This window comes from Puntigrus tetrazona, chromosome 1, assembly GCF_018831695.1.
Source record: "Puntigrus tetrazona isolate hp1 chromosome 1, ASM1883169v1, whole genome shotgun sequence".
NCBI lineage: Eukaryota > Metazoa > Chordata > Actinopteri > Cypriniformes > Cyprinidae > Puntigrus > Puntigrus tetrazona.
The window spans coordinates 1,535,474-1,563,259 of record NC_056699.1 but is presented as its reverse complement, the minus strand read 5'-3'; the positions used below and the strand labels follow the sequence as shown (position 1 = coordinate 1,563,259).

The window sequence follows — 27,786 nt, the reverse complement described above, 5'->3', positions numbered from 1 at the left end:
TTTTGGCGCTTGTGTTCATATGTTAACACTGAAAATTAAACCGCATCACGGTTTCCACGGAAATATCGACTGCTAATAATCAGAAATGCATTTCAGAAAATCAGCATATTAGAATGTAAGGATGCTGAAAATTCAGCTTTGATCGCAGGAAGAAGTGACATTTTGACAGATTTTATATAAGAATAACATCTACTACTTTTCCTGTGTTTGCAGTGTCCTTTTGATTAAACACAGCCTTAGTGTGCATCCCGTCTAGCTGTTTCTCTTAATGCAAAACAGTCTGAATGCCACTTATTCATAACTGAAAGTACCCAAAATATTTCATACGTTCAAGTGGCATAAATCCGCAGGAATAATGCATATGCTGTAACGCTGCAGACGGTGTGAAATGTCGCTGCACTGCTTTGATGGAAGCAAAAGTGTAACTCATTCTTCTGTGCAAATGTTTAAACCTGGCTCCGCTCTCGTACGAAACAAAAGGAACGATGAAAGAGCAAAGACACATTTGTGGCCCCCACGAGACTTTTGCTGATTGTAAACTTTCCCTTCCACTGCGTGTGTGTGTGTGCGTGTGTGTGTGTGTGTGTGTGTGTGTGGCGGCACGCTCTGGCATGCTTGTCTAAGCTCCAATCAAAGGAGGCCTTGTTCACTGTATTTGTTATGTCTGAACGTCCGATGATGTGTGATGTGTCCCCACTTCCCCCCGTCACCTGCCAGGAACAAGCAGAACCAAAAACAACGTGCCACACACACACATGCACACACACACACACACACACACACTATCCGTGAACTATTACACACTAACACGAGCATTTGCAGGAAATTCTGATTGATTTTATGAAATGTTCTTATTCCAGAAAAGCAATTAATATGATTTTACTACTGACTAATGAGGTCAGCACTGCCTAGAATTTAGAGAGAATCTATAGAGGGAAAGGAAAATGAAATGAAATGAAACGAAACGAAACGAAACGAAACGAATAGAATAGAATAGAATAGAATAGTTATGTTTCCCATACTGGGCTTTGTGAAAGAACTATAGAAAGTTATTCTTGTATTTTCTATTTTTGATTTAATGTTTATTTCTAATGTATATTCTGACTTACATAAAATGTAAGTGACTTACAAAAAATCAAATCCATTAAAAAAATAAATAAAACTTACCCAGGAAATAAAAAAAGGAAGACATTCAAACTGAAAATAAAGGACTGTATCTTTAAAAATTCTTATAATAGGTATTTTCTAAAATCCTCTACAATATAAAAGAATGAGAATAGATTAGAACAGAACAGAATATAATAGTCTGCCTTTGTAGAAGAGTAGAATACAAAATAGAAGAGCACAGAAAAGCAAAACCAAACAAACAACAGAATGGAATTGAATAGAACTAACAAACAGTGCTACCCACAGAGGAAGTGTAGAAAATAGAACATAATACGTCAAAACAGAAGGGAATAGAATGGAATTGAATAGAACTGAATAGAATTGATGAACATGTCTGCCCTAGAAGAGTAGAATAGAATAGAAGATGGGCAGAACAGAATTTAGCAGAATGGAACTGAATAGAACTAAAATAGGAGAGTAGAATATAAAACAGGGCAGAAGTACAAAATAGAATAGAACAGAATGTAATTTAATATAATTGACAATCAGCTCTGCCCTCAGTAGAAACGTATAATATAGAATAGAATAGGAAATAATAGAAGTGAATAAAATAGAACTGAATTGAACTGAACAGAATTGACATTTAGGTCTGTCAATGGACGGAAGAACGGAAGTAAAAGGAAGTGAATAGAACTGAATAGAATTTACAAACAAGTCTGCTCTCACTGGAAGAGTAGAATATGAAATAGATTAGGACACAAGGGAATTGAATAGAACTAACAAACAGCTCTGCCCTCGAGTTGCTCTGTGATGTAGATGTGTGTGAGGTACAGAGTTTTTGGTGTCTAACTCACCGGAAATCTGGCTGTGGGCGGGGCTGCTGAAGGGGGGCGTGTTGAGGGCGGGGCGGGGGTTGGGGGCGGGGCCATGGTGTGGACTGCACCGCATGGCACTTCGCCGCAACTGTTCAGAGAAAGCTAACGCGCCTGGCTTTACTGCTTCATCCGGCTTCTGTCGGTGGCCTGGACACACACACACACACACACACACACACAGACAGAACGGAGATGAGAGAGAACGATTTAGTTACTGCCTGTCCATTAACACAATCAAAGCCACTTAAACACACACACACACAACATGTACACCATGATCTGACCACACACACACTTCTGTACATCTCACATGCTACTAATGATGCGGACTGAGCACTGCTCCGGTAGGGGGCTCTGTGGTGATTGAAGCGTGTGTGTGTGTGTGTGTCACTCTGACCTCACACATAGAGCACGGTGGGATTAATGATCACAGGCGATGAGAGAAAAAGGCAAACGGAAAAGACGCGGCCGCAGCTGTGTGAAACCATCAGCCGCACTCATCCGCGCAGTCGTCTGCGCACGCGAGGAGAGGAAGTCCTGCTGAAATCAGAGAGCGCGTCTGAGCGCTTTGAAGACGAGGCCAGCGCATCCCGCCAGACAGACCCAGAATATGCGGGGTGGCGCCGTCCGACGGATTCCCGACCGGAATAACGGACCAACGGGGAATAGAGCCGCAACGGCCACCAACACGAGAACACAGCGTGATGCACACTCATATAAAGACATGCTATTAAAGCACACACACACACACACACACATTGCACACCAGTCTGACCAATGTGATTTAGAGACAAACCAATACAAATAGTGGGGTATACCAAAATTATTTCTGTAGCTTTGAGACAACTCAAAGCTAATGGCAGTTATTAATAAAAACACCAATAATAATAATAATAATAATAGAAATGGCAGATTTAACGCATATAAAAGTGTTTTTAAGTAATTATTATAACTATTAAATGATTAATATTAAAAATGACGACTACTACTACTAAAATAAAGTACTAAAGTCAGGTGAAAATAAATTATAGATAATAAAAATAATACAAACTATTACAACAGTGAAAAGACACAATACCTATTATAATTTATTTAAAAAAGTATTTGATATTTTAAATAAATAAAAATATTTTTTTCGTTTTCACTGTCAATATTAATATCATTCATGTTTGTTTTGATGGTTTCCTTTGTAATTTTTACAGTATTATTTTAAATAAAAACATCCTACTAACAAAAACGAACAGGTTTTCTTTACCATACATCGAACGCCATCTAATACATGTTATAAAAACATTCAGCAACACAGTATTCCCATCAGATACCATTGCTATACTATGCCCTGGCTTGTAAGTGGCGCAGAGCGTTTCCTGTGAACCAGCATGCTAACCATACTCCAATCTCACCCGTTACTTGTCAAACTGACTGAAATGACAGCAGACACGAAGCGAAAGCCATCCGGCCACCAACAGCCAGACCACATCAAACACAAACACGTCCTTGGCATTCGTTTGATTTGCTGTTTTACACTGATCAAATGACCCTGATAACCAACCTAACATGTAGTGTGTATATATATGTGTGCGTTTAAATTATATATATATATATAAACTGTATTTTTTTGATATTTCATATATAAAGATTTGTGTGTGTGTTCACTCACGTCGTGGTTCTCGGGGTCCGTCTACAGTGATCTTTATGGCTCTCTGATACGTGGCCACCTGAGGAGGGTTCGTGAAGACGGTGATGGTGAGAGTAAAACTCTTGCCTGAAAAACACAGACCGACGGATCAGAAATGCAGCATTATACGCAGCACGCATTTACAGGATATTTTTTTTAGTAGTTGCATGCGAGATATTTAAAGGAACGTGAGACTGTAAAACACAGCAAGCGGGACTATTTCTGGATGAAGACATTGTGGCTGATCTATCTGACGGACGGCTGTCAAAGGGCTCGTGAATTTAAAGTTGCCTTTGTTGTGTCCTTAAACAGAGACAGGGTTCAGACCGCAGAGACGCGGGCCAAACAGAGCGTCATGTGACCGCGTCCCCAAATAAACAGAGGACACGGACGAGCTCGGAGAGCGTCAGAAATAATACAGTGAGATATCGAGAGGAGCCACGGCACAAAGACTGACCGATTTCATGTGCACCGAGACAACCATATATTCATCTAACAGTCTGCGCACAGGCAAACCACCCGAAAAGCTGAAATGAAATCAGCCAAGACTGCTTTCTTACCCCAAAGTCAAAAGAAAAGAGATGAAATCATTTCTCAGGACATTTACGATCGTTTGCAATTGACTTCATTGATATGCAAAAAGCCTTAAACTGTATACTATAAAACATGCAGAACAAATTTAAAATAAAATGACTAAGCACATAAGTCCTAGTTTGATTTATAAATATCGTACTTAATCATTTGTATTTGAGTAATAAAATTACCAGCATAATGAAAATTGCAAAACATCAGGACACATTACATGTCGCAGAGCAGACTTTTCTTTTGATTTTGACGTTTTATTTTACAACTTAGTGGCAGGTGGTGGAAACCATCTGTATTACGGACAGTAATTTGATTTATGAGAACCATTTGAATGTTTTTGAAAGGAGTCTCTTCTGCTCGTGAACGCAGCATTAATCAAAAATACAGTATAAACCGTTTGATTTTACTATGATTTTAAACAGCTGTTTTCTATGTGAATATATGTTCAAATGTAATTAAGTCGCTGTGATCAAATCTGTATTTTCAGCATCATTACTCCAGTCTTCAGTGACACATCATCCTTCAGAAATCATAGCAATATATTGATTTGCTGCTCAAGAAACATCATCAATGTATTCTCAATGTTGAAAACGATTGCGCTGCGGAATATTTTCATGGAAACCAGAATACATTTAATGTTTTCAGGATTCTTCGACGAATGCAAAGTTCAAATAAATGCAAAACTAAATCTGTCACTTTTGATCAGTTGCATGTACCGTGCATACTGCTCCGACAGAGTCTTAAAAGAAAATAGCTTAATAAAAAACACCGACTCCCCTGAAAGTTCGTATTAATTCACTCTGGCTGCTCTCGCTTCGACTCAACAAACTCATTCAAACGACAATGAGATGCATGAATTTAGTTTGACAGTGAGCTGACATCCTGAGACGAGACGTGCACATGTGCCAAACGACACCGACCGGATTTGACCACGAGGATTGTGGGAGCTGGGGTTTGTACCCACGATTCCTGATGCCTTCACCCGTCACTCATCGCTATGACGATAAGATGGACCCCAGGGAGGCGAGCGCTTGCGTGCCAAGAACAGTTTGGGTTACACGCCGCTAAACGGGCCCAAGCTCGCCAGCCAAAGCAAGGTAAGGTTACACATACACGCGCTACTCGCTATTCAGCCAGAAAAACAGAGCTGGGAAAAACTCCAAGCTGTTCCCCAAAATCTGACAAACTACGAGGCCTGACCACACACGTATGCGCAGATGTGCGACGCACACACACAGACGCGGGCCGCGCCAAGGATCAGCGCTCGAGCGCGATGCCAGGTGCTATTCTGAGCGCAGTCGCTGTGACAACACCGATCCACTTCTGTCTGCCATGATCTCACACACAAACATCACATCACATCCTGGAAAACACACGCATAACGCTGCAACACTCCGCTTTCACAGCTGAACCTTCGGGATAATCAGTTTGTAGAAACGTAGCGCAATATTTTGCATGCAAAGGTCATTCGGAACTACGGTATGTGCCAAATTATGCCATAATTATGCACAGCAATACAATAATATGATAATTACACTAATACAGTAATATGCTTTGGGACGTACAGTATGGTCGAGAGCCGCGTATACCATAGTAAGGGGGGTAATATTATACTTTATGGTACTTTACCATGGACAAATCCAAAAAAATCACGGTAGCACAATGGCATGTGTAAGAGCATAGCCTGATAAATGATCAGCATCATGTTGTGTGCATGAAACATTCAAAACATGGCAACACGGTAATAAAAATAAAAGCGCCATGATACTGTCATGCTTTTGGATATGGGCCGTGGAAATATGATCTATGATACGCTGCTTTGTATGAAATATAGTGAATCATACTAAAACTCATTAACCGTGGTACTTGTCCAGAAACATGGCGTTACTTTGTTTTGAAAGTAAACACGGCAGCACAGTAATACCTCACGTACAAAACTAACTACCAACTACGTTTTTTGGGCATAATGCCATGGTATTCATAAACAAAGTAACTACCTGCTACCACAGTACTGCCAAAAAGTTCCTTGAAGAGTCGTTTAAATACCATAGTAATTGCTTAAAAAAATACTAAACACGCTTTATATGCAAAAGGTACTTTTTTGAAATAATAATCCTTGTTATTCATTTTTGGACACGCAGCATGCTATTAGAAACGTAAATACCATGTTTTTGTTTTTTAAAACATTTACATTATCCTGGTGTATATCGCGACAACACCATAGTACTATTTTGTTTGAGTTCTTTAGAAATTTTAATGCAAAACACTGACTCATCTGTTCCTGTCTAACACGCTCGTTACAAAACCTTCTGCGCTAACACAAACAACACACACACACACACACACACACACACACACACACACACACACACACACACGCACGCCGACTGTGGTTCAGTGGTTTAGCGTCTGGATGGGAGACGTTCTGTCTGAGAGGCTCAATGCCCAAACAGGGAGGAAGTGCAGAGCGTTTCTCAAGGGGACGTCCCTACATAGTGTGTGTGTGTGTGTGATGTGGGGGAATTTGTTTATAATTTGTTTATATGTCTCTGTTTTGTGGAGCACTGTACGGTGTGTTAGTGCGCATGGGCAGGTCACAAAGCAAGGCGTTTTATAACTGTGTGCATGTGCCTGGACGGACAAAAAGCCACACAGATACAGTCTTTGTCGTCTTATCTACTCGTCTGCATAATGCAGAGTAGCAAAACATTTCTCTCTTACTTAACGCGCTCTTGCTGTTTTTTTCTCAGCCCGTACTCTTTTCCGGCACTAAACCTAATCACTTCCATCGCAGCTGCTCTCGGTGCTCTCAAACATCGCACCGCTCAGATAAACAGCAGTCTGCGAGGACGTGCACGTCTGAAACGCGAGGCGCACATGCAGTAAAACGGACAAATATGTTTTGTTTAACAATCCGGACTAAACATTTATGCTTTTCTTTGTACACAAACTCAGTTTCCATTTTCAATGCAAGAATTTTGTTCTTAAACCACGCGAGCACACCTGCTGCAAACGTCGACTTTGTAGCCTCTATTATGCTGCGTTCAAATGATGACGCAGACAAAAGAGAGCAGCACAAAGGACCGTGCATGCATCCGTATATTTATCACAGGCCCGGGCATGTAGGTTAAAAGCAGTGGCGTTAGCGTTGAGCGCTATATCAGCCAAATCACACCGGGCCTAGAATAGAGCCTTGCGGGACACCTCGTTTTCCCCAGAAGCCAGTCGTTCTGTCGACTAACTACTGTGTCGTAACAAAAGCTGGACAATTCATAATTCACAAATACAGTAAGAAGTCACTCCTCGAGTCACGTTTTGGCTGCTATAAATACCTAACACGCAAGCCACAAAATCGCTCTGCGACCACAGCAGTTCAACAATCATACGGTGGTAAAAAGGGCTGGATGACTAGCAAGTGTACATAAAGCGGCGTGATTTAAATAGATAAGATCTTCACTATTTGACTGCACTGGCCACATGCCACAGGAAGTGAAAGCGACAGGTAACGGTCTGTGCTGGCAAGTGCACTAGATCAAAACACCCCGGAGTACACAAATTTAACCAAGCATGCAAACCCTGGCATTAAAATATCTCTGTTACGGCTCGGTGGCGAGTCCACACCGTTTCCTCCTCAAATGCGTGTATGTCTGGGTGAGGAGCAAGTCTGTTATTTTTTTAAGCGTTATGCGCATTTTACCTCGTCCGCTGCGGCCAACAAAACGCAGGTCGTTGAAACGAGCCACTTGATTCTTGATGGCGGCCGTGGCATTGCGGAGCTCGGCGGAGTAGTTCTCATCGTTGCCCGCCATCACCGTGACCAAAGTGCCGTCAGGAATGTCGCCGAGGGCAACCACCTGCCAACCAATAAAAAACAGAAGATACGCTGAATACTTCATTTTGGTCAAACTGTAAAAACAAATCAGCTATCGCACTCCACCACGATGATAAAAGTATGACAAAAACTAAAAATACAGCGATTTAATCATAAAAACATGTTTTATACTCGCCGACACTGCATATGCTTTTTGCTCTGCTATACAAAGGTTTTAAAAAATAAACCTTTATGTCGTAAAATGCAATTTATTGCTGTGATCAAACGTACATTTTTAGCTACTATTTTTGTGTGATTTTTAAAAAAAACGTACTGACTCCAAACTTTCAAACACTAGTGTGCATATACTATTATTAGACTTTTTATTTAATTGCATTATCATTAATCAAAAACAGAGCAGAGGGTGAAGACGAAAAGCAAACATCATTCAAATCCTCTTTACAGACCTGCGTCATGTCTGCTTGTGCAATATCTCCACATCTAAACTAAATGAGCGGGTCATTTGCATATTAACTGTAAAACTCAGCACATTCTTCGGCTCTTTGTTTCAGAGCACACAGATGCCTCATCTGAGCAAGACTAGGTGCTTCGCATTTTTACCGTCATCTGCCAATTGCGGAAGATGATGATGATGAAAGTTGTTGCGGTCACGCGTGACGGGAGGAGATTAACAACAATTACTGATGCTTCCCGCCAAATCATTAGCTCAATTGAGGACGCGCATTAAAAAAAGGCCAATGCGGGACGCATAGTTCTTCATGTCGCACAATACTGTCCAACCATGAGATGTCGTTCACAGACAGCAGCGGTCAGGTACCTTGAAGGCGATGGGCAGTGTTTTGTTGCAGCGCCAGTGGGTCGGCAGGACGGAGCACAGGAAGTTGGGGCTGTCGGTGCGCACCAGCTCTCCTGGGTGGTCGGAAAGCACCTCCACCATGCTCCGGTCAGCCATGCGCAGTTTGCCCACCAGGGCGGCGCCGCTGCTCTCCTGAGCCCCCAGGGGCAACCCCTCGTTCATCTTCCCCGAGCTCAGGGTGGTCGAGGGAGGCGTGAAGCGTCGCCCAGGCGCAGGTTCTGAAAAGCAAACCAGCGTTAGGCCTTTCGCTCGAATCAACAGGAAACATAAAAGCTTACTATTTCGCCGAAATTCAGAGATGTCTTCAAAGGTCTAAAATGGGACTAAATGAGCACCATTTGGCATCCGTACACACCTGTGACGTCTGTGTTGCTTGGCCTACTATGCAAAACAATTGCTAGTAAAAATAATTATTATTTATTAAACGCTAGCTTTTTTTTGCCCGCAGTACAGCGATTTTGATATTAAAAACACTATAGTAAAATCACCGTAATGCATGATTTTAAGAAAGGTGCCAAAAAAACAAATCATCCAAAAATATCGATCTCAGAGTAATTTCTAGTGAAATCTCGGTATCTTAAAAGCACTGTTGGACTTCTGTTACAGAAGATGAACATGTTCGACGGGCTCCTAACAACACTTAAATAGTTAAAGCACCATACCGCATGTCTTCCCTTATTTACACTTTACTGCACAACAGGTCATCTTCTGCAGCTGCACACAGAGTAAGCGTCTGTCTTTTAGTTCCTGTCGTGCACAAGCGCTGCAGCTTCTGGTGCCGTCACCCCGACTGACTTCCACGCAGGAGCCCGAAGGCGCAGGAAAGCTTTAAAGCGGCCCGCGGTCATCCGGTGGACCGCGATCGATGCCACACGAGTGCTCTGTCCAGACCCGCCGCCCGACATAAACACACACTCGGCCGCTACATCACACCAGAACTTGAGCTTGACGACGGGGGTAGAGAACGCAGACTTGCATTCGCAGACAGACCGGACGCGCCACGAGAACATGAAAACAATGACACCGCACAGGCCGACCCTCGCAGCGCTGTACGTGGGACGGAAACAAAACTTTTAAAGTAATTTCTTCCTAAAGCACTTCTGCCAAGCTCTCAGCACGACACACTTTTTTATTTAAAAACGGTTTCACACATTTCCTACACACCTTCGGATTCTACGAAAGCTTTCATATTCATTAACGTTTTTGTATGAAAATATTTTAAGATTATAAGAAGTCCAATATTAGAATGAAGACACATGAAGGTCTGTGCAGCTCATCTCTGTTATCTTTTCTCCTCTCTTTTGACAATGTAATGATTTCCATCACTTCCTCTGATTCACTTGCCTTTTTTATATTAATGACAATTTCCTTCCTTTTCGGGACACTTAACACTTATTTAAAAACAGGTTCATCATGGAAAACATGCATTTTACATGCTTTTTAATGCATCAGCTCATTTGATTTGCCTTTTGTCATTCTGAACCATTTCCTTTTTAACATTTAATTAGCTATCCATAAACCTGCTGCTTTTAGCGCAGACTTCTAATTTTACGCAATGCAATTTCGTATGAAAATGCTGCTCGCTTAATTCTCAACTACATTCTGGCAACTATATTTTTGAACTGAACTTTACCGTCACGATTCCGCGTAAGGGTAAGCTGATTTTTAACAGCTATGAACGTTCAGACATCACGAAACGTGACGCGTAAAAATAGACTCGCGAAACCGCCGTTACGCAGAGCTAAGAAACGCTCTTACCGTATTTGGCGTCCCAAAGAAAAACCATTTGGTATCTTTTGAACACGCTCTCGGTCAGGATCGGGATCCAGGGCTCCAGGCGAGCAGCTGATCCGGGGCGCGAGCTCGAGCGCGACGTGGGAAGTTTGAGCGTCTTACTATCCGTTCAGTGAAGCGCAGTTCCGAACCGAACTCGAGTCGGTTTGCTCTCTCGGCAGGTGCCACAAGAGAGGATGATCTGGCGCTCGCGTATCCTTCAGAAAGCGTGCGTAAAGTTGCGCGCCTTGCAAACCGCGCACCTGACGCCGGCGCTTTCGCTTTCAGTCTTTAACCGCGTAAAAGCAAGTGCACGCGCTCATTTACGCGCTGTATAGAGCTGCGTAAAGAGAACGCGTTCTTCCGAAATCCAGGACGCCGCTCGCAGTGGAAAGGATGATGCGTTGTGAATGAATCTCTAGGCAGCGACGCGCTTTTACTGGCCACGGGCAGCGCAGGCACGCCAGCCGGGACAGCTCGTTTGCATAAGCCTCCCCCCCGAAGGTTCTCATTGGTCGGCGATGACAGCCCTCGACGCGCTCGACCAATCGGAAGACGGTCCGAACCGGGGGGGAAAAGCGGATCTGAGCCGTCAATGGAATTCCTCGCGCGCTCGCGTCAAACGGATCGCGCTTGAATCGTTTGGATCGAAGTCCTTATCGAACGGCAGCTGAAATGCAGGCTAAACCAAAAGCAGAATGTAATCTAATCTATTCGTTTGGGAATAATAAACATTTTTAAATACAAAAAAAAAAGTTTGTTTTGCACCAGCAGATGTTATTTTGCATTTTATTTCGTTTTATCAGAAGGGACACGGTATCAGCGGAACACCGCGAGAGCTCCAGAGCGTCAGGAAAACAACGCGATGCTAGAAAAGCGTGCAAAAGTAAGATAAGATTAAAAGCAGTAATTACAGGAACACAAAGAAGCGCTGAGAGATTCAGTCACGTTCAACTACTTCAATAACAAACAGCGAGAAATGCCAAGTCCGGTCGGGATTAAAGAACGAGTGAAGAAACACGCAAAAGGGGATCGAAACCGGGTCGCTTGGTGATGAGAGAAAGAGTGTTTTTAGCCAAAAGAGGGCAGCAGACGATCTCCACGCGCCACAGGGGCTCTGTGAGGTGCTCGTGCTCAGCGCGTGAAGCGGAAACGGCAAGCAACACAGAAATGTTTCGTCATCTTTCAGCAAAGAAATGACCAGAATGAGAATTCGTCTGAAAGCCAAAACCACCAAAACCAAGTACTGACATGCGCGTAATTAATTACAAATAATAATAATAATAATAATAGCTTGACGCTTTGTGTTAACGAATGCATTTTTCCAGTTCAAACTAGCTGTAAATATTGCTAACAGTAATTATAGTGAATGTCTATACTGCATCATCAAGAGGGACATTTTTTATTAGTAGATATTTGTTATCTAAGAGCATGTTGATTTAAATAAAGTGCGACATCTGATGCAAGTTATAATAAAAAAAAAACGTGAGAGATTCATTTCGAATTCCCAAGATAAAGATGCATTAGTCGTGTCAAAGTGTGCCGAGTCACTCACCACGATAACAGCAACACGGAGAACTAAGAGATCCTGTTCTGCTCCGGTTACGAAGCCTGATTCATCTTTTAAAATGTAAAGAGATGCCTGTTACTCACATCTCGTGTTCCTTGTCTTTACTGAACACCAAACAAAATGTAAATCCTGATATCGGTCGCACCTCGATGAAAACACAGCCTCCTGTTTATTACACAAAGAACGCTTAGTCTTTTTATTCCAGCTCTGAAATTTCTCTTAAATCTTCTAGAAAGTAAATAAAGCGTCTTCTAGTCCTGTGTGCATCTAGTCATCGTTTGTAGCAAGCATTAAAACCCACTGGGTAAAAGAATTGTGTTTTAAAATATTGTTATTAATATTTAAATAATCATTACAGTATTTAATAAAATGTTCAACGTAATATAAAAAAATTATAATAATTTTGGCTATATGTATTAGAATTTTATTATCATTTATAAACCTTTTTAGCCTAAAATTATTACTAATCATATATATATATATATATATATATATATATATATATATATATATATATATATATATATATATATATATATACACACAGTGTAAAAATACTACTCAGTGCCTGAATAACATTGTTATAAATACTACTTTTGGCTCAGTATGGTCAGAGCATCTAGCAGCTGAATCTGAAAGCCAAGATCAATTCCAGGGAAAATAATATAACATGCACGCCAATCATAAATGATTTTCCAGCACAAAGGCACCGCAGGTCTTGGATGTGCAGGATCTCGGTCTTGTGTTTTACTGATTTGGAGTAATCTGATCTCTGAAAGTTGAGCAATCAATAGCGCTTGTAGTCGGCTATAAAATATATCGACAAGCGTCGCAGGGTTACAAATATCTGATCGTGTTCGGCCGAGCCGTGGAGGAAGCGCGCGCTGGGGAAAATATAATTCGGCGAACAACACACAAATATTTCCTCTGAACTTAATAGTTATTATAATTAAAAGCATTCCCACAAAGGAACTGCTAAATGCTTTTGATATTTAAAGCGTCAGACAGTGGCATCAGCTTTTTTTTTTACTGGTATTTGGTTAGCGCTAATAATAAGCGTTAACCAAATGAAAGAATATAAAATTATTGCGAAAAGCAAACGCCTGATGGTGCGCTGGCACACACACACACACACACACACACACACACACACACACACACACACACACACACACATGAAGTTGTTGTTCCCTATTTCAACACTTCCTCTTTCACATTCTAAAGCGATAAAACAAGAGAAACCGCAGAGCAGAAAAGGAAAGAAAAGAAAAGAAACGATGGATGATGTGATTCATGGAGAACGAAAGTGTGAAAAATACAACAGGGGACATCTTTACCGAACAGAGCGTTGCTGTTTCGGCCCTTCCTCATGAAGTACATGGCCCACGAGAGCGGTCCGGACGCTTTGAAGGGGCCCGGATTCATTTTGGCACGTTCCGATTCAATCCTGGAGTCCAAATACGGATTCCCTCCTTCGCCTCGCCGCATTTATAGCCTGGCGTCTCCACAAAACACAGATTGAGAGAAGAGGGGCGACGGAGGAAAAGTTGACACGCAGTCATGACTAATATATCCCATCAGTAAGCGTGGCCTCAGGAGACAGGCCCGTCTCGCTGCCCCGGGGCACTTCTAACCTGCTAATTTCATTTAGCCGCTGATTTCCCCCGTCTCTTGCTTTCTCCGTCTCTGAGCGGTGAAAACGGCGAGATCACACGCATGGCGGAGCAGGTGAAGGGGGCGCGCGGAAATCAAGGTGTAACTTAAAAACACCAGGGCAAAGCGCAAAAGTGCATCCCTGAACGGTGAGCTGTAGCTTCTCCAGATGAGCATTCTGATCACGTGACGCGGGAAGATTGGAGCAAAGATGCTGAAAATTCAGATTTTGGATTGCAGATATTCACGCAGAAAGCAGATTTTGAAACGTTTCGCAATGTTTGCTGCACCTCTGATCAAATAAATGCAGCACAAAACATATTTTAAGTGCATTAGTGCACCAGTTGAGTGCAGAAATATATTCATGAAAAAGCATTCTAATGACTATTTTATCCAGTATGTGTGTTATGCATCTTATGCTTATTCGAGTATCCTTATGCTCAACTAAAAAATCTTTTCAAATGAGTTACATGAACTGATAAAATTCAAGGATAAACTGTGCGCATTTGATCAGTTCATGCATTACCTGAGAACCAAACTCACGTGCATAAACACGTGGTGGACCGGCCAGCGACCGAAGCACTTGCCGATGGCCGTCTATGTCTACTTCGCTCTCCGTAAGAAAGCCGGCATCGGAGATTTCCAACTCACGCTGGCAAAGACTCAATTCAGACCACAGATCGAGTTTCAAAGGGTTCGGAGGACTTGGGCTGCAGGAAAGGGTTGGTTAGCCACAGTGAGTCGTGCCGGTCGTAACATCAGAACTGGGGTGTGTTTGACAGGCTGTCACTGCCGACACCGCACGGATGTGGAAAGACACAACTCATTCAACAGACCGCATGGCCGTCTGGTGAGCTCTCCGAAAAATACGCATCTCTTCAGTCTTGGCCTTTTCATCTGTACATGCACACCGACGGCACAGATTTAGATGTCGTTCTCCCCACTGCCCGCAGGCGCTCTGTCCCCCTACGGGCCCCCAGAGACGGCCACCCCGGGGCCAGCACTGCTGGGCACACAGGATCAATAAACGCTTCCTGGGGCCCACAATCAATGCTGCCAAAACTACTGAGCGAAGCCATCAGGAGCTGAATACACCGCAGCGCATGGTTTACTGAAGACGGTCACGCTTGCAAAGTATTTGTAAACTCAATTCATTGAAAGCAGTTGGTTTTTACATTTCGACATATACTGCAAGACATGTGAACAGGATATAATAATACAGATTTATGTATTGAATAAAATGAGACGTTAAACATGTTTTATTTAATTTCATTTAAACATAGCAAATAGTATCATGTATATATGATGGAAACAGATAAAGCAATTAGTTTAATGTCCATTTAAAAGAATAATAAATATATAAATATATTATATATAATATTAATATATATATATATATATATATATATATATATATATATATATATATAAATTGAAAAAATAAAATATATATAAATAATACAATTATATCAGTATATAGTGTTTGATAAAAAACAAAACAAATGTATTTCCCAAGATGCTCATCGGTTGTTCTTTTATTGCTCTGATGAAGTGTAAAATTAGTCTTACAAATTGTTCTCCTCAAAATCTTTTTGAAAAATTAAAACACCAATGAATCGCTAGTTGTCATCGCTCACTTTTAGTGCAAACCTCATAGCAACGCTCCAAAAAACCCCTTAGCGACTGCACGGCAACATCGGACCGTGTTCTTCATTCTTCGAAGGTTTCTTCTCTGAGTTTTCAGTCGTTCTCTCTATAAGCTCCTCTCGTTCTTTCTGTGTGTCTCTGTCGTTTCTCTTCTGTACTGTACGGGAGGTTAGTTAAGAGAGAGCGAGGGGAAAATAACTCAGCTTTCGTGCTCTTTAATAATTCATGCGCCTGTATTGTGTGGATGCCGTTAACTGCTGCTTAAAAGTAATTAATTGATTTTCTGACATATCGTTTAGCAGAGCAGCCAAGTGACAGAGCAAAGCACTTTGCCCTCACGTGCACACACACACACACACACACACACACACACACACACACACACAACACAGTGAGCTGCCTAACTAGAAAACATTATAGGGCATCACAAGTAACACTTACAATACAAAAGTGGCACCTAAACAAAGTACAGCACCAATATTCCGCCTTTTAAGATAACTTGCTTTTCGGTAAAATGTAGCTTTGCAAGTAAATGCATGTATTTATTATATAGTAAATAACTGTAAAAAAAGAAAAAAATTGTCTCACATTGTCGTTACATATAATTGTGACACTCTCAGTAAAATACAGGCTCAAAATCGAATTATAAGTATAATAACAAGCATCAAAGTTTATTTGAGCCAGGGTCACATGTACAATTAATTACAGAGTATTTATGATACATACACGTGTGTGTGCGTGTACACAAAACATATACACGCACACATAATTTTATATTATACATTATCATAATATTCAAGTATTTATAATATGATATATATATACAGTATATTAAAATATTATTTATTACTACATAAATGAAATATTTATTTTATTATTATAAATATTAAATATTTATTTTATTATTATAAATATTTATAATATAAAATTTTTAGAAATTTCTTTAAATACTGAAAGCATCAATAAAGCTTAAAAATGACTTTTACCCCATATTCATATACGTTTATTAGAGTTTGATTATTGCATTATGTGCGACGTGATTTCCCATATTCTAGCTATTTATGTGAAGTGAGTAGCGTGTTCTGCTTGCGAGGCTCCATGACGGTCAGGGTGTTGCCTTACAAGGCCGCTGCCTATGTAGACAGCAGACAGGTCGCCGTGTTTTGGAACAGGCATACCGAACCCGGGGGTATTTACCATCGTGATGCGCTTACACTATAACGCTATATGTGTGTGAGGATGTGGACGGGACAGGCACAGATGTCCTCCGCTCAGGGCCACACACACACACACTGGTTTCATCCAGCTGTATTGACATTGCTTCTGTTCAGAGTGTTCCCGAACGGAGACGCGCTCGGTCTGACGTCACCGCAGTCGAAGGCGCCGCTTTTCCCATGGTCCTCTAGTCTGGTCCGTGAGCACCACTGAGTTGATTCTTTGCCAGTGAACACCTGCCTCGGAACAGTTGCGTCCGCAGCGTAGCTTCAAGCTAAAGCTCTGTAAGTGCTCACAGAGGGGCCGTCTCGACCCTTAAGAGGAAACAACAGCACATGAAACGATCCCGCTGTGAGTTTCAATCTACCTCCATCACGGCTCCCAGAGGCCTCATATACTGTAATGAGAGACCCGGCTGCTGCACATTCTAATGGGCCACGCACAAGAAACTATATTAATATCAGACGACTCAATGAAACGTTGATTAAAGCAGAACTGTACGGATTTCAAATTCTGCATCGATGCACTAAACTGTGACATTTCTAAACCCCTCTTTTACGAATGAGGACAACAGAAGCAATCAAAACCGAACAAAAAAGTAACGATACGCAAGTGCTATATAAGTCTCAGGTAGCTTAACGTGGTACAGGGATTTTTTAAAGTGTACATAACAGATAAAAAGAAAACAGATAGAGCAGAAAAAGGATAAAGCAAGCTACAGAGACCTTTTTTATTTTTGCACAATAGGTAAAAAGAAAAGGAACAGACTCAAAGAAAAGAACTTTAAATGTTTAATATATAATGAATAAAAATAAATGTTTTTGCTATAGGCATTGCTTTTTGAAAGCGATATAACAGTCGAGGAAGAATCAGTGAATCGTTTTATTTTAGACCTAGCAATCAGCCAGAGCACCTTAGCAACCACTTTAGGAACCACTCAGAACAACCACAAAGGACTACCTTAGTAACAACAGAGCAGAGCACCTTAGCAACCAGCCAAAACACCCAACCATCCACCCACAACACCACACGAACTACCAAGCGACCGCCTAAAACACCCAAACAAAAACACATCCTTAATAAACACCTAGCAACCAGAATGAACGCATTAGCAACCACCTAGCCAGACCACCCCGGCAAACACATTAGTAACTAATTGGAAACCACCTAGAACGCCATAATAAACAACCAACAAGAATGTCCTGTGTACCACCTACCAAGAAGAGCCTTCTAGCAACCGCCTAGCAACCAGCCAGAACACCCTAATAAACACCTAGCAACCTGCAATGCATGCTAGCAACTACTTAGTTACCATCCAGAGCATCCTACCAAAAAACCCACCCAGCAACCTAGTAACTAACCACCTACCAGCTACAGAAAGTTGCACTTAGCAACCACCAGACTGACTGATTTTCTGAGATGAGGGTGTGGCAGCAGAAAGAGTTAGAAGATAAAGAGAAAAGCGCTGAATATTTCAGTCCTTCGACGCTAAAGCGCAGATTTACGCTCTCAGTTCAGACATTTACTAGACTAGACAGCTTCAGCAGATATTAGCTGAGGAGAATCTCACACCGGATCACCAGGAGAGGCTTCAAACTTCACCTTGAAGCTCCTCTGAAGGCAGACGTTCAGACTCTGGCCTCTGGTGGTTTGGAGTGTCCTGCAAGAGTCTCGTATATAGCTGTGCGTTCGGCCCAGTTTGGCCTGCTGCTGCCTGGAGCGCTGTGTGTGGGAGGAGACGACTACAGATCCGCCTCGGGCACTATTTAGTGCAGTTTGAATGGATGAGTGGATATAGTGCAGCTGAAGATGAAACACACACACACACACTCTCGCACATAAATGTCGCTGTGAGTTACACTGACTTTTACATGCGTCAATGTTTGATAGCAACTTTTGCCGCTGAGAACGTATTCATCTCATGCGCTGAACAATTTTTGTTAGCTGCGGATCATCTGTTATGAAGAAATTTCAGAATCGTGCTTCAAAGAAGTTTCTCAATGATTTCAGAATAATGCTAAAATTAAAATAAAATATATTAATATTCCCACAAATGATCTCAATTCCAGAAATACATGTACATCCCAGCAATTATGATGTTTAATAATTCTGAGGTACCCAGTACACCCTAGCAACCACTGAGTAACCACCCAGCAACCACAAAACACCCTAGCAACCATTCAGTCAACAACAAAAAAACACTCCACCCAAAACCATGCAGCAACCACCAAACCACCTTAACCTATCTGAAAAACCTTAGCAATCACTCAAAACACCTTAACCAATAACGTATTTAGAACGCCCTAGCAACCACCTAAAACACCATAATAAAACCTAGGAAGAACACCCTACCAAAAACCATGCAGCAACCCCTGAATACCCTAATAACCACACCGATCACCCTGGTAACCACCTAACAACCCAAACAGAACATCTAATAAACACCTAGCAACCAGAAAGAACACCCTACTGAAAACACAACTATCAGAAGACCCTAGCAACTACCTAGCAACCACCCAGAGCACCCTAAAAAACACCACAAAGTAGACCCTACCAAAAATACCCAGCAACCGACCAGAACAGCTTTGCAATCACCAATCCAGAACGCCCTAGCAACTATCTAGCAAACAGCCAGGTCACTTCAGCGATGACCTAGCAACCACACTCCCCAAAAAGTATTTTTAGCCGCAAACCGTCTATCATAAATAAGTATAACTCTACAGTAAAGTGATAAATCTATTCAGTTGGAATCAGTTATGATTTCAGAATAATGCCATTATTGGTCATTAATGATTATATTTACCACAAAGCAAGAGAGTAGATTAGATTAATTTATTTCCCCCCAAAATTACCTTGATTAAGGGATTCCAGTAAAACACGTATATCCCAGCAATATTGATGTTCATAATTCTGAGGTTTCCTGTAAAACTACTCCAAAAATGGATTTCGCATGCACACGCCGACTTAATGTTTCAATATCTGAGAAACGCGGCATACAATGACGTTCAAATGCAGCATTATTAACCTTGAATTCAATCCAATCCACAGCCAGACGGTTCGGCTCGACCCGCTGCTTTATGCTCAATGAGAAGAACATATAACAACATTTACAAGACACTGTTGAAGTAGATATGCAAGGAAACTGAATTAACGGAGCTCAGTGGAGGAAGGTTTTGAGCACAATCTTCCAGCAGAGCGTATCTGTGACAAGCCGCTGCCTTTGGCGCAGGAACGCGAGGATGTGGCAGGACTGAGAGCCGGAGATGCATAAGGAAATGAGAAGCAGGAGCTTGATAACAGAGACGGACACTGAAGAGAAACAAAAACGCGCTAATACTGGACCTACTTCATATATATATATATATATATATATATATATATATATATAATATATATATATATATATAGATAGAAATTATAATAAAAGTAGTAATTTAACAACACACACACACACACACACACACATATATATATATATACTGTATATATATATATATATATATATATATATATATATACGGATGGGCGACATGTCATGGATGGGCTGACGTAGAGGCCAGGAAGTATAAAAGCACATGTGGTGAAACCGGAGTCAGCTTTCTGTCATTCAGCAAGTGCTCTGTGTGTGCTCTCATTTGGCTTTCTCTACTTTATCGCTCTTTAATTTAAAAAGCAAACGAGAAGACAAACTTACGCAGTTTGTGTGTTGCTCTTGATGGAGGTGAGCCTTTTGAGCATGCTTTGCTCTCTGTGATGAAGGAGCCTTCTACTACTTCTACTTCTCTGGATATATAACGTCATGTATTTTTAGTGCTAATGGCCAATCCATCTTTTTGGGGGGAATTTTTGTTTATTTATTTGTTGTTTTTTTTGTAATCGTATTAAAAGCATCGGTTCAGGCACCATTTAGGCACCGGAAGCATTTTAAAATCCATCGATTTGGATCAAAAAACTGTATCGAAAAAACCCGAACTATATCCAACCCTAGCGAGCAGAAGAGACTGCTTTCGAAACCTTTCTGTTCCCAAACTTTTGCATTGTACACTGTAAAAAAAAATACATAAATGAATAAAATTTAACTTACAATTTTAATGCAACCAGCCTTGGCAGATTCCAACTTATTAACAAAAAAAATACTTTAAAAAAACGTACAAACTTTAAACAAGAAGTTGAGAAAATTCAAACATCTGCTGAAGTTTTCTCAACTTTTTTTTTTTACAATGTCAGTGTCACTGATAGACGGTGCATTAAAATGCGGTGCATTAAAAGCTGTGAATAAATGACAAAAGACAGTATTCACGCTGCGCTCGCATTCTTACTCACAGCTGAGAAATGCATGTAATGCTGTGACATCTGTCTCCACATGAATCATGCAGACGCGACTTTAACTCTGTGAAAACTGCTATTGTTCGGCACAACACAGCCTCTAATTAAACCCGACTGATTCAGGCTCCATTCATTCATCGATTCATTCATCGGTCTATCCATCCAGCGCTTCACTGCAGACGTTTCCTTGTTTGCTCTGTTCAATCCGAGGCCCGGGATTCACCGGCAGATCTTGAGCTGAGAGACAGACGGTGTTGTTGTGTTGTGGCCAGTCTGTGATTATGTAGCGTGGACCGCAGCCGCAAACAAAACAGCTTTGTGTGAGCAGAGCAGACTAGCGCTGGCGGTTAATGCTGGGCGAGCTGTGGTCAGCGGAGGCAGATGGCTTCTTTAGACAGTGACTCAGACCTCAAACACACACGGCACTGGACAGAAGTGACCGATTCAATAAACACACAGAGCTCGCGTTAAACTGAATGAATGCTAGCTGAAGACATGTTCGGCTCAAACTCAGCAGACGAACAACTCACTAAACTTTGGATGCTTAAAGGGGCAGTGGCTAATTATAATCAAAAAAAAAAAAAAAAAGATGTTAAAATTAAACGTATATATGATTTCATGCCTCATGAGAATCCCCCATTTGATTAAAAATGCAGTAATATTATGTAAAATAGCTATATTCTATGTGAATTTATGAACAAGTGAAAAAAGCAGTGATAAAAGCTGAAATTCCAGCATCATTACTCCAGTCTTGAGAAACATTTCTGATTAAAGTATTAAAACTGTTAATTAAAAAAAAAAAAAAAAAAAAAAAAAAAAAATAATATATATATATATATATATATATATATATATATATATATATATATATATATATATATAAATGTTGCAGATGTCCCCTTTGATAAACAATATGCCTTTTAAATTCTTAAATTCTCAATACAAAATCCTCCAACTTTTCAACAAATCCAATTTTTTTTGTAAAATGTTGATTCAGAGTCTCCATCCGTTGTGTTTGTCAGAGAGCAACCGTGGCTCTGTCCAGAGAGCCATCCTCCGTATCTAGGCCACAGAGTTTGGTGCGGTCAGTTCGGCTTTTCTCCCTCCAGGAGCGTGAGGAAACTGCTCAATAAAAAAGTCATTAGTCACCCACAAAATCAATTAATAACTCAGAAAGTCCTGGGACAAAAGTGACTTCCAGCCGTCCTCCGGCAGCCCCGAGCATCGCTCAAACTATTATGCGGATGAGGGCCTACCAAATTAGCCAGAAGAAGATTCCAGCGAATGGCGTCGCCGAGAAGAAATCCACAGATTAATAAATTAGCAATGGACACACGGGAAGCCCCTAAACGAGGAGAAAGTCGTTAACCACACGGCAGAGGAACGGTGGAGGTCCACTCGAGGATGGATCCCATCGGAGCTCCGGATGCTCCATTATCAAGGTCCAGGAGGCTCTCTGTGGTTTGGAGAAGCGGCTCTGACCGTGTGCTACTCCATGCCAGTATTGACCGTTATATTGGCATTTCCTGTTGCGGTCTCGCAGCTTCGGGACGGCGGTGGCGGGACGGAGTGGCATGAAGCGACCGGCTGCATTTGGAGCGACCGCATGCTTCTGAAACGTCGTTCGGCATCACCGTCAGCGCTTAATTGCTGCAAAAGTAATCAAACGGAGTAGGCCATACGTGACGGATGATTTCTTACTAGTGTGCACACTTAAATCAGACAGGACTGCTGAGAAAGAGCCGGTGTTGGGACACGTTTCCAGCAGGACACAGAACTATAGATTAATATACATGGTCACTGTTTTTCAAAAATGTTTCACTAAACGCCACAGATGTATCATCTTCTTTGGGGAAGCATGTATTAGTAATGAGATACAGCACTGCAAACCTTCGCGTCTTATTTTCCAGTTATAACGTAGCAGATAAATTTACTTGAGAAGCAATATTGCATAAAATATTAACACGCTTTATTAGAGTATTCTCGTTTTAAAGTTTAAAGTTAATTGATACTGATATTTTAGTATAATTTTTACACTATTCTAGAAATGTATCATTATTTTAAATTGGATTTTTATTTTAATTTCAAGTTTTAATTTTCACATTTTTAAGTTTTAGTAAAAACCTTTCAAAGAGGTAATATAGTATAAATGCTAAATTCCACCACAGAATAAAAAAATACAAATACAATAAAATAAAATAAAATAATTTTCTTTCTTTTCTCTTCTCTAACAAAAAACCCAAACGAAAAGAAAAAGAAAACAACAGAAAAATGTTCCTCCTGTTTTAGTACCTAGTAATCTTTTTTATAAGCAATAAATTCAAAACAAAGCAAATCTCCTTTGAAAAGTTTAATGTCTAAAAAATCGGAGCTGCATTAGATTAACTTTCCCCTTCTTCGTGCATTATATTCAAATCTTTGATGTAATTTACAAACGGTCTCCATATCGTTTCAAATGCATACTGTTTAGCTTTCAACACTTGTCTTATCCATTGATTTGTACTCTTTACACACAACAGAGCTATGCATTTCAAGCCGAGGTCAGTGAAAGCTTGCTCTTTTTTACTATAATTCTGTTCCGCAATGAAGACTCTTCTTGGAATTCCACATTTTTCCTCAGAATTTTGCATGCAAATAATTTCCTTTTTTCTTCTTCTGCTCCGTGGCAGAAACACACCTCCGGTTGCGGATGCTCTCAGACGAGGACGCAGGTGGAGGGACGGGTTTAGAAAGAGAAAGAAACGTGAAGAAAGCGTTTGGCCTCGGGCTGCTGATGACAGCGAACAGTCGACTATTGTCCTCGCACATCCAGCCTAAACATCTCAGCAGTCAGTCAGATCATTTGTGTCTATAAAACATCAGACAAAGCACTCGCCGGGCAGCGATTAGCACTCTCAGTTACAGTCTTCAAAGGAACAAAGAGGCTCCTGTCAAGAGCCATGTTGCAATCAATGGCAACACCCTCCGATCCTCAGCCAGTCTATTCATGCTTTATGGGACACTGATCAATATTTCTAGGCTGCCGCTGCCAGTTTCTGTCCCGGCGTCTCTGCTGGATCACTGAGGAGCGACCGACTCGTTATTGACTGCTCTGGTGAAGGTGTACCTACTAACACAGGACACGGCTCGGGTCACGTCGCTCCAAGTCAACATGCAAGCATTTTACTTATGCAACCTGCTGGATTTTAGAATTAAACAGGATATTCAGTGAGGGAAAAAAAAATAAAGTGGGACTCGATTTTGTGAAAGAGGACGTTACACTTCAGAATGGAGGCAGATTAAGTTGTCAGGCAAAATGATATACATATATACCATATATATTTGTATATATACATATTTACGTAAACATATGTATATTCGTATAATTTATATTATTTTAAATTATACTTAATATATATCAACATAGCATATATTTTTACCATCTAATTTTTTTTTACATATTTTTATTTATTTATTAATAAAGCAATCATTTTATTTTATATTTTTTCTAAATCAGTAAATTATTACATTTAAAAACTTTTCGTAATTCAAATATTTTATACAAATATTTAAAAACGTGTGAAAAACATTTGTATAAAATATTTGTACATTTTAATGTGTTTAAAATAAAAAAATATATAAAAATAAACTGAGAAGAGATACTGGAAAATCTAAACAAGCTAGGAAAGGATATTCATGTTTGAGTTTGGCATGCAATGTGTCAAACCCATTCTCTAGTTTCTCATATATCATAAAATAAAAATACAAGGCCTCTTTAAATGGTTTTAGGCAATGGAGGTCTGTTACACTGGTTATTATTGCAGTTTAACCAGCATAGCAATGCTAAAACCAGTACGAAAGTGTCCCAAAACGTGTCCAGGTTCAGTTGGACACCAGCTGATCCAGTTTAGCAGGTCTAGGCTGTTTTTTTTCAGCAAGAAAGGAGATTGTAGAGAAATGAAAATAAAAGGAAATGAAGAGGCTTTATTAGAGATCCTCTTCCTGTGCTGCGGATGTTGAGCGGAGCGGCGCAGAGAGCAGATCAAACAGGACGGCGGGACTCTCAGATCCCGGGCCAGTTCGCCACATGGTCCAGTGTCCCCCGGGGCGTGGGCGGGGTCAAGAGGAGAAGGGGCGGGGCCTCAGAGGCCAGTCTGTAATGCACTCCCATAGATTACAGAGACTGCAAGGACAGCGTGGGATCATACAGACACTGTCTGAAGACTACTGAGACGAACAAGCGCAAAGGTCGTTTATTTATTCTGCCGAGGAGATTACATGGAGAACACGTGAAAAGTATTCTGCTAAAATCTCAGTAACGCCTCAAACTCAGATTTACCAAGAGACCACAAACTGCAATCAAAAGACGTCTCCGATTTCAAAATGAATTTCTCATCTCTTTATTATGAGTTTACGCTGTCAAAATAATAAAAAAAAGAAAAAAAATATATACATAATAATAATAATAATAGTAGAAGTAGTGTAAATTAGTAGTAAAATAAAAATACAATTAATAAAAAAAGTACACATTAAATAATATCTTAATTTAAAACATGCATTTTTGCTATTTTGTCAGAGAAAGTTCATTAAATTCATTAAATATATACAGAATTGTATTCCATGTAGGCTATCTGTAATCAGATGCACATTAAAACATAAATGCATAAATGCAAAAGCTTTTTGGATTAAAATCCGCCATCAACATAAAATGTTGAATTATTTCAACTGTTGTGAGAAAAAGCCTATGAATGATCCTCCACCTGCAGGACAACCTCTTCATGTTTAAAGGACGGGACGTAATGACAAATACCCATCAAATCATTAAAATGTTACTATAATGTTACCAAAGGAGATCATTTTAAACACTATCTGGTTATGTACTTGCTTTAAAATTGTCATTTTGGCTCAATTTTAACCCCCCAAAAAAACCTGTTACGGAATGCAGTTTTAATTTTTTTAATTATTTATATAAACTATCTCAAATAAATTAAATTTTAGCATTATATATATATATATATATATATATATATATATATATATATATATATATATATATATATATATATATATATATATTTGTAGTCCTTTATCATCATCTCTATTTTCACTGGCCTTTCTTATGTCCTTCTCAGTGCTCGTGTGTACAAACACACAGAGTTCATGTTAGTCCATTTCACACAGCCGTGTTTAAGCATTAGCGCTAAACGGAGCGAGACACGGTGGCTAGACATGACCACGGCTTTCTTCCTCGGCCAGACGGCGACCAGAGGAGAGTCTGTCCGGCTGTGTGCTGTATCACTGATGCTGCTGTGACTAAACATAGACAACTGCTCTGCCGCTCGCTGCTTCTCCTCTGACTAAGCATAGCTCACCATGAACACACACACACACACACACACGCGCGCGGGCGCCTGGACGACGGCGCTGGAAACAGGTGATGCGAACTGCGCCAAGAGCCGCTGAGTCACACGGACATAATTACTGCAGCAGACGCGCATCGTAAAGTTCGTGGATGGCATTCTCGCAGACGGACGCATGCAGGCTTTAAAAGGAGACGCGCAAGATGAACTATTTGCGTCTGTGTGATGAGAGCTGTCTGTCTGAAGAACCGAAAGACCAGCGGACGGCGATGAGAGGGAGTAAAGTATGTAAATAAATGTGATAAGGGTCAAAGATGGAGAGGATAGCAGTCAAAATAGTGTCGAGGAATCTACTGTACAGGCCAAAGAAGAAAAGGCAGAAACATGAGAGTATACGCAAATGAGCTCGGCATAGAATATGTAAATGACCTCTGAATTAAAAGCTAATGTTCTGTTCTTATTAACATATTATTAACATAGATTTTGTATATTTTACGGCATGCACACGTACACACACACAAACATAAAATATAATAAAAACACGCAATAGTGAGGAATAAAAAATCAATAGGATGCATGATACCGTGGTAAAGTACAATGGTTTTATACAGTAGTCTAATGTACTCTCAAGAACCCCATGGTCGTACCACTTATTTGTATTGAATTGGCGTACATGTATAGCAGAACCATGATGCATGTCCAAAAACCATAATAGAACCACAATACATGTATGAAGACCATAGTAGAACCATGATACATACCCAAAATCTAGTATTACCATGGTACATGTCCAAAAACCAGAGCAGAACCATATTAAATGTCCAAAGAACAAACTAAGTAGAACCATGACACGTGTCCAAAAACCACATAGAACCATACACTTCCAAAAGTCACAGTTTTCTCAAAATACATGTATAAAAATATAGTAGAACCATGATGCATGTTCAAAAACCACAGTATTACCATGGTACATTTCCTAAAACCACAGTAGAACCACTTTTCAAAAATGAAGACAAATGAAGCCGAACCATGACACATGTCCAAAAACCATAACAGAACAATGATACACTTTCAAAAACCGTAATGCATGCATAAAAACCATAGTAGAACCATATTTCATGTCCAAAAAAGTAGAGCCATGATACTTGTCCAAAAACCATACAGAGCCACGATACATATCCAAAAGTCACAATGCTACCATAATGCATGCAGAAAAACATAGTAGAGCCATGATGTATGTGGTACATTTCCAAAAACCACAGTAAGACCACATTTTATGCCCAAAAAACGAAGTAGAACACCATGTTAGAACTGTATTAGATGCCCTAAA

The 27,786-nt window shown here is 40.5% G+C and overlaps 1 protein-coding gene across 4 annotated transcripts in view; it reads right to left on the bottom strand.

Annotated features, from left to right (window-relative positions):
* The window catches only part of runx1 (RUNX family transcription factor 1), a 45,782-nt gene that overhangs the window by 7,629 nt on the left and 10,367 nt on the right, over positions 1-27,786 (bottom strand). Inside the window, exons 1-5 of one of the 4 annotated variants that reach the window (XM_043245937.1) lie at positions 10,692-11,111; positions 8,895-9,151; positions 7,943-8,099; positions 3,643-3,747; positions 1,962-2,129 (exon numbers count right to left, since the gene is read on the bottom strand). In XM_043245937.1, coding sequence (XP_043101872.1) covers positions 1,962-2,129; positions 3,643-3,747; positions 7,943-8,099; positions 8,895-9,151; positions 10,692-10,719 — 715 coding nt within the window. In that variant the 5' untranslated portion in view covers positions 10,720-11,111. Of the gene's footprint in view, positions 1-1,961; positions 2,130-3,642; positions 3,748-7,942; positions 8,100-8,894; positions 9,152-10,691; positions 11,112-27,786 lie in introns of those variants that run through there. The other 3 variants (XM_043245920.1, XM_043245945.1, XM_043245929.1) reach the window with 3 other exon arrangements.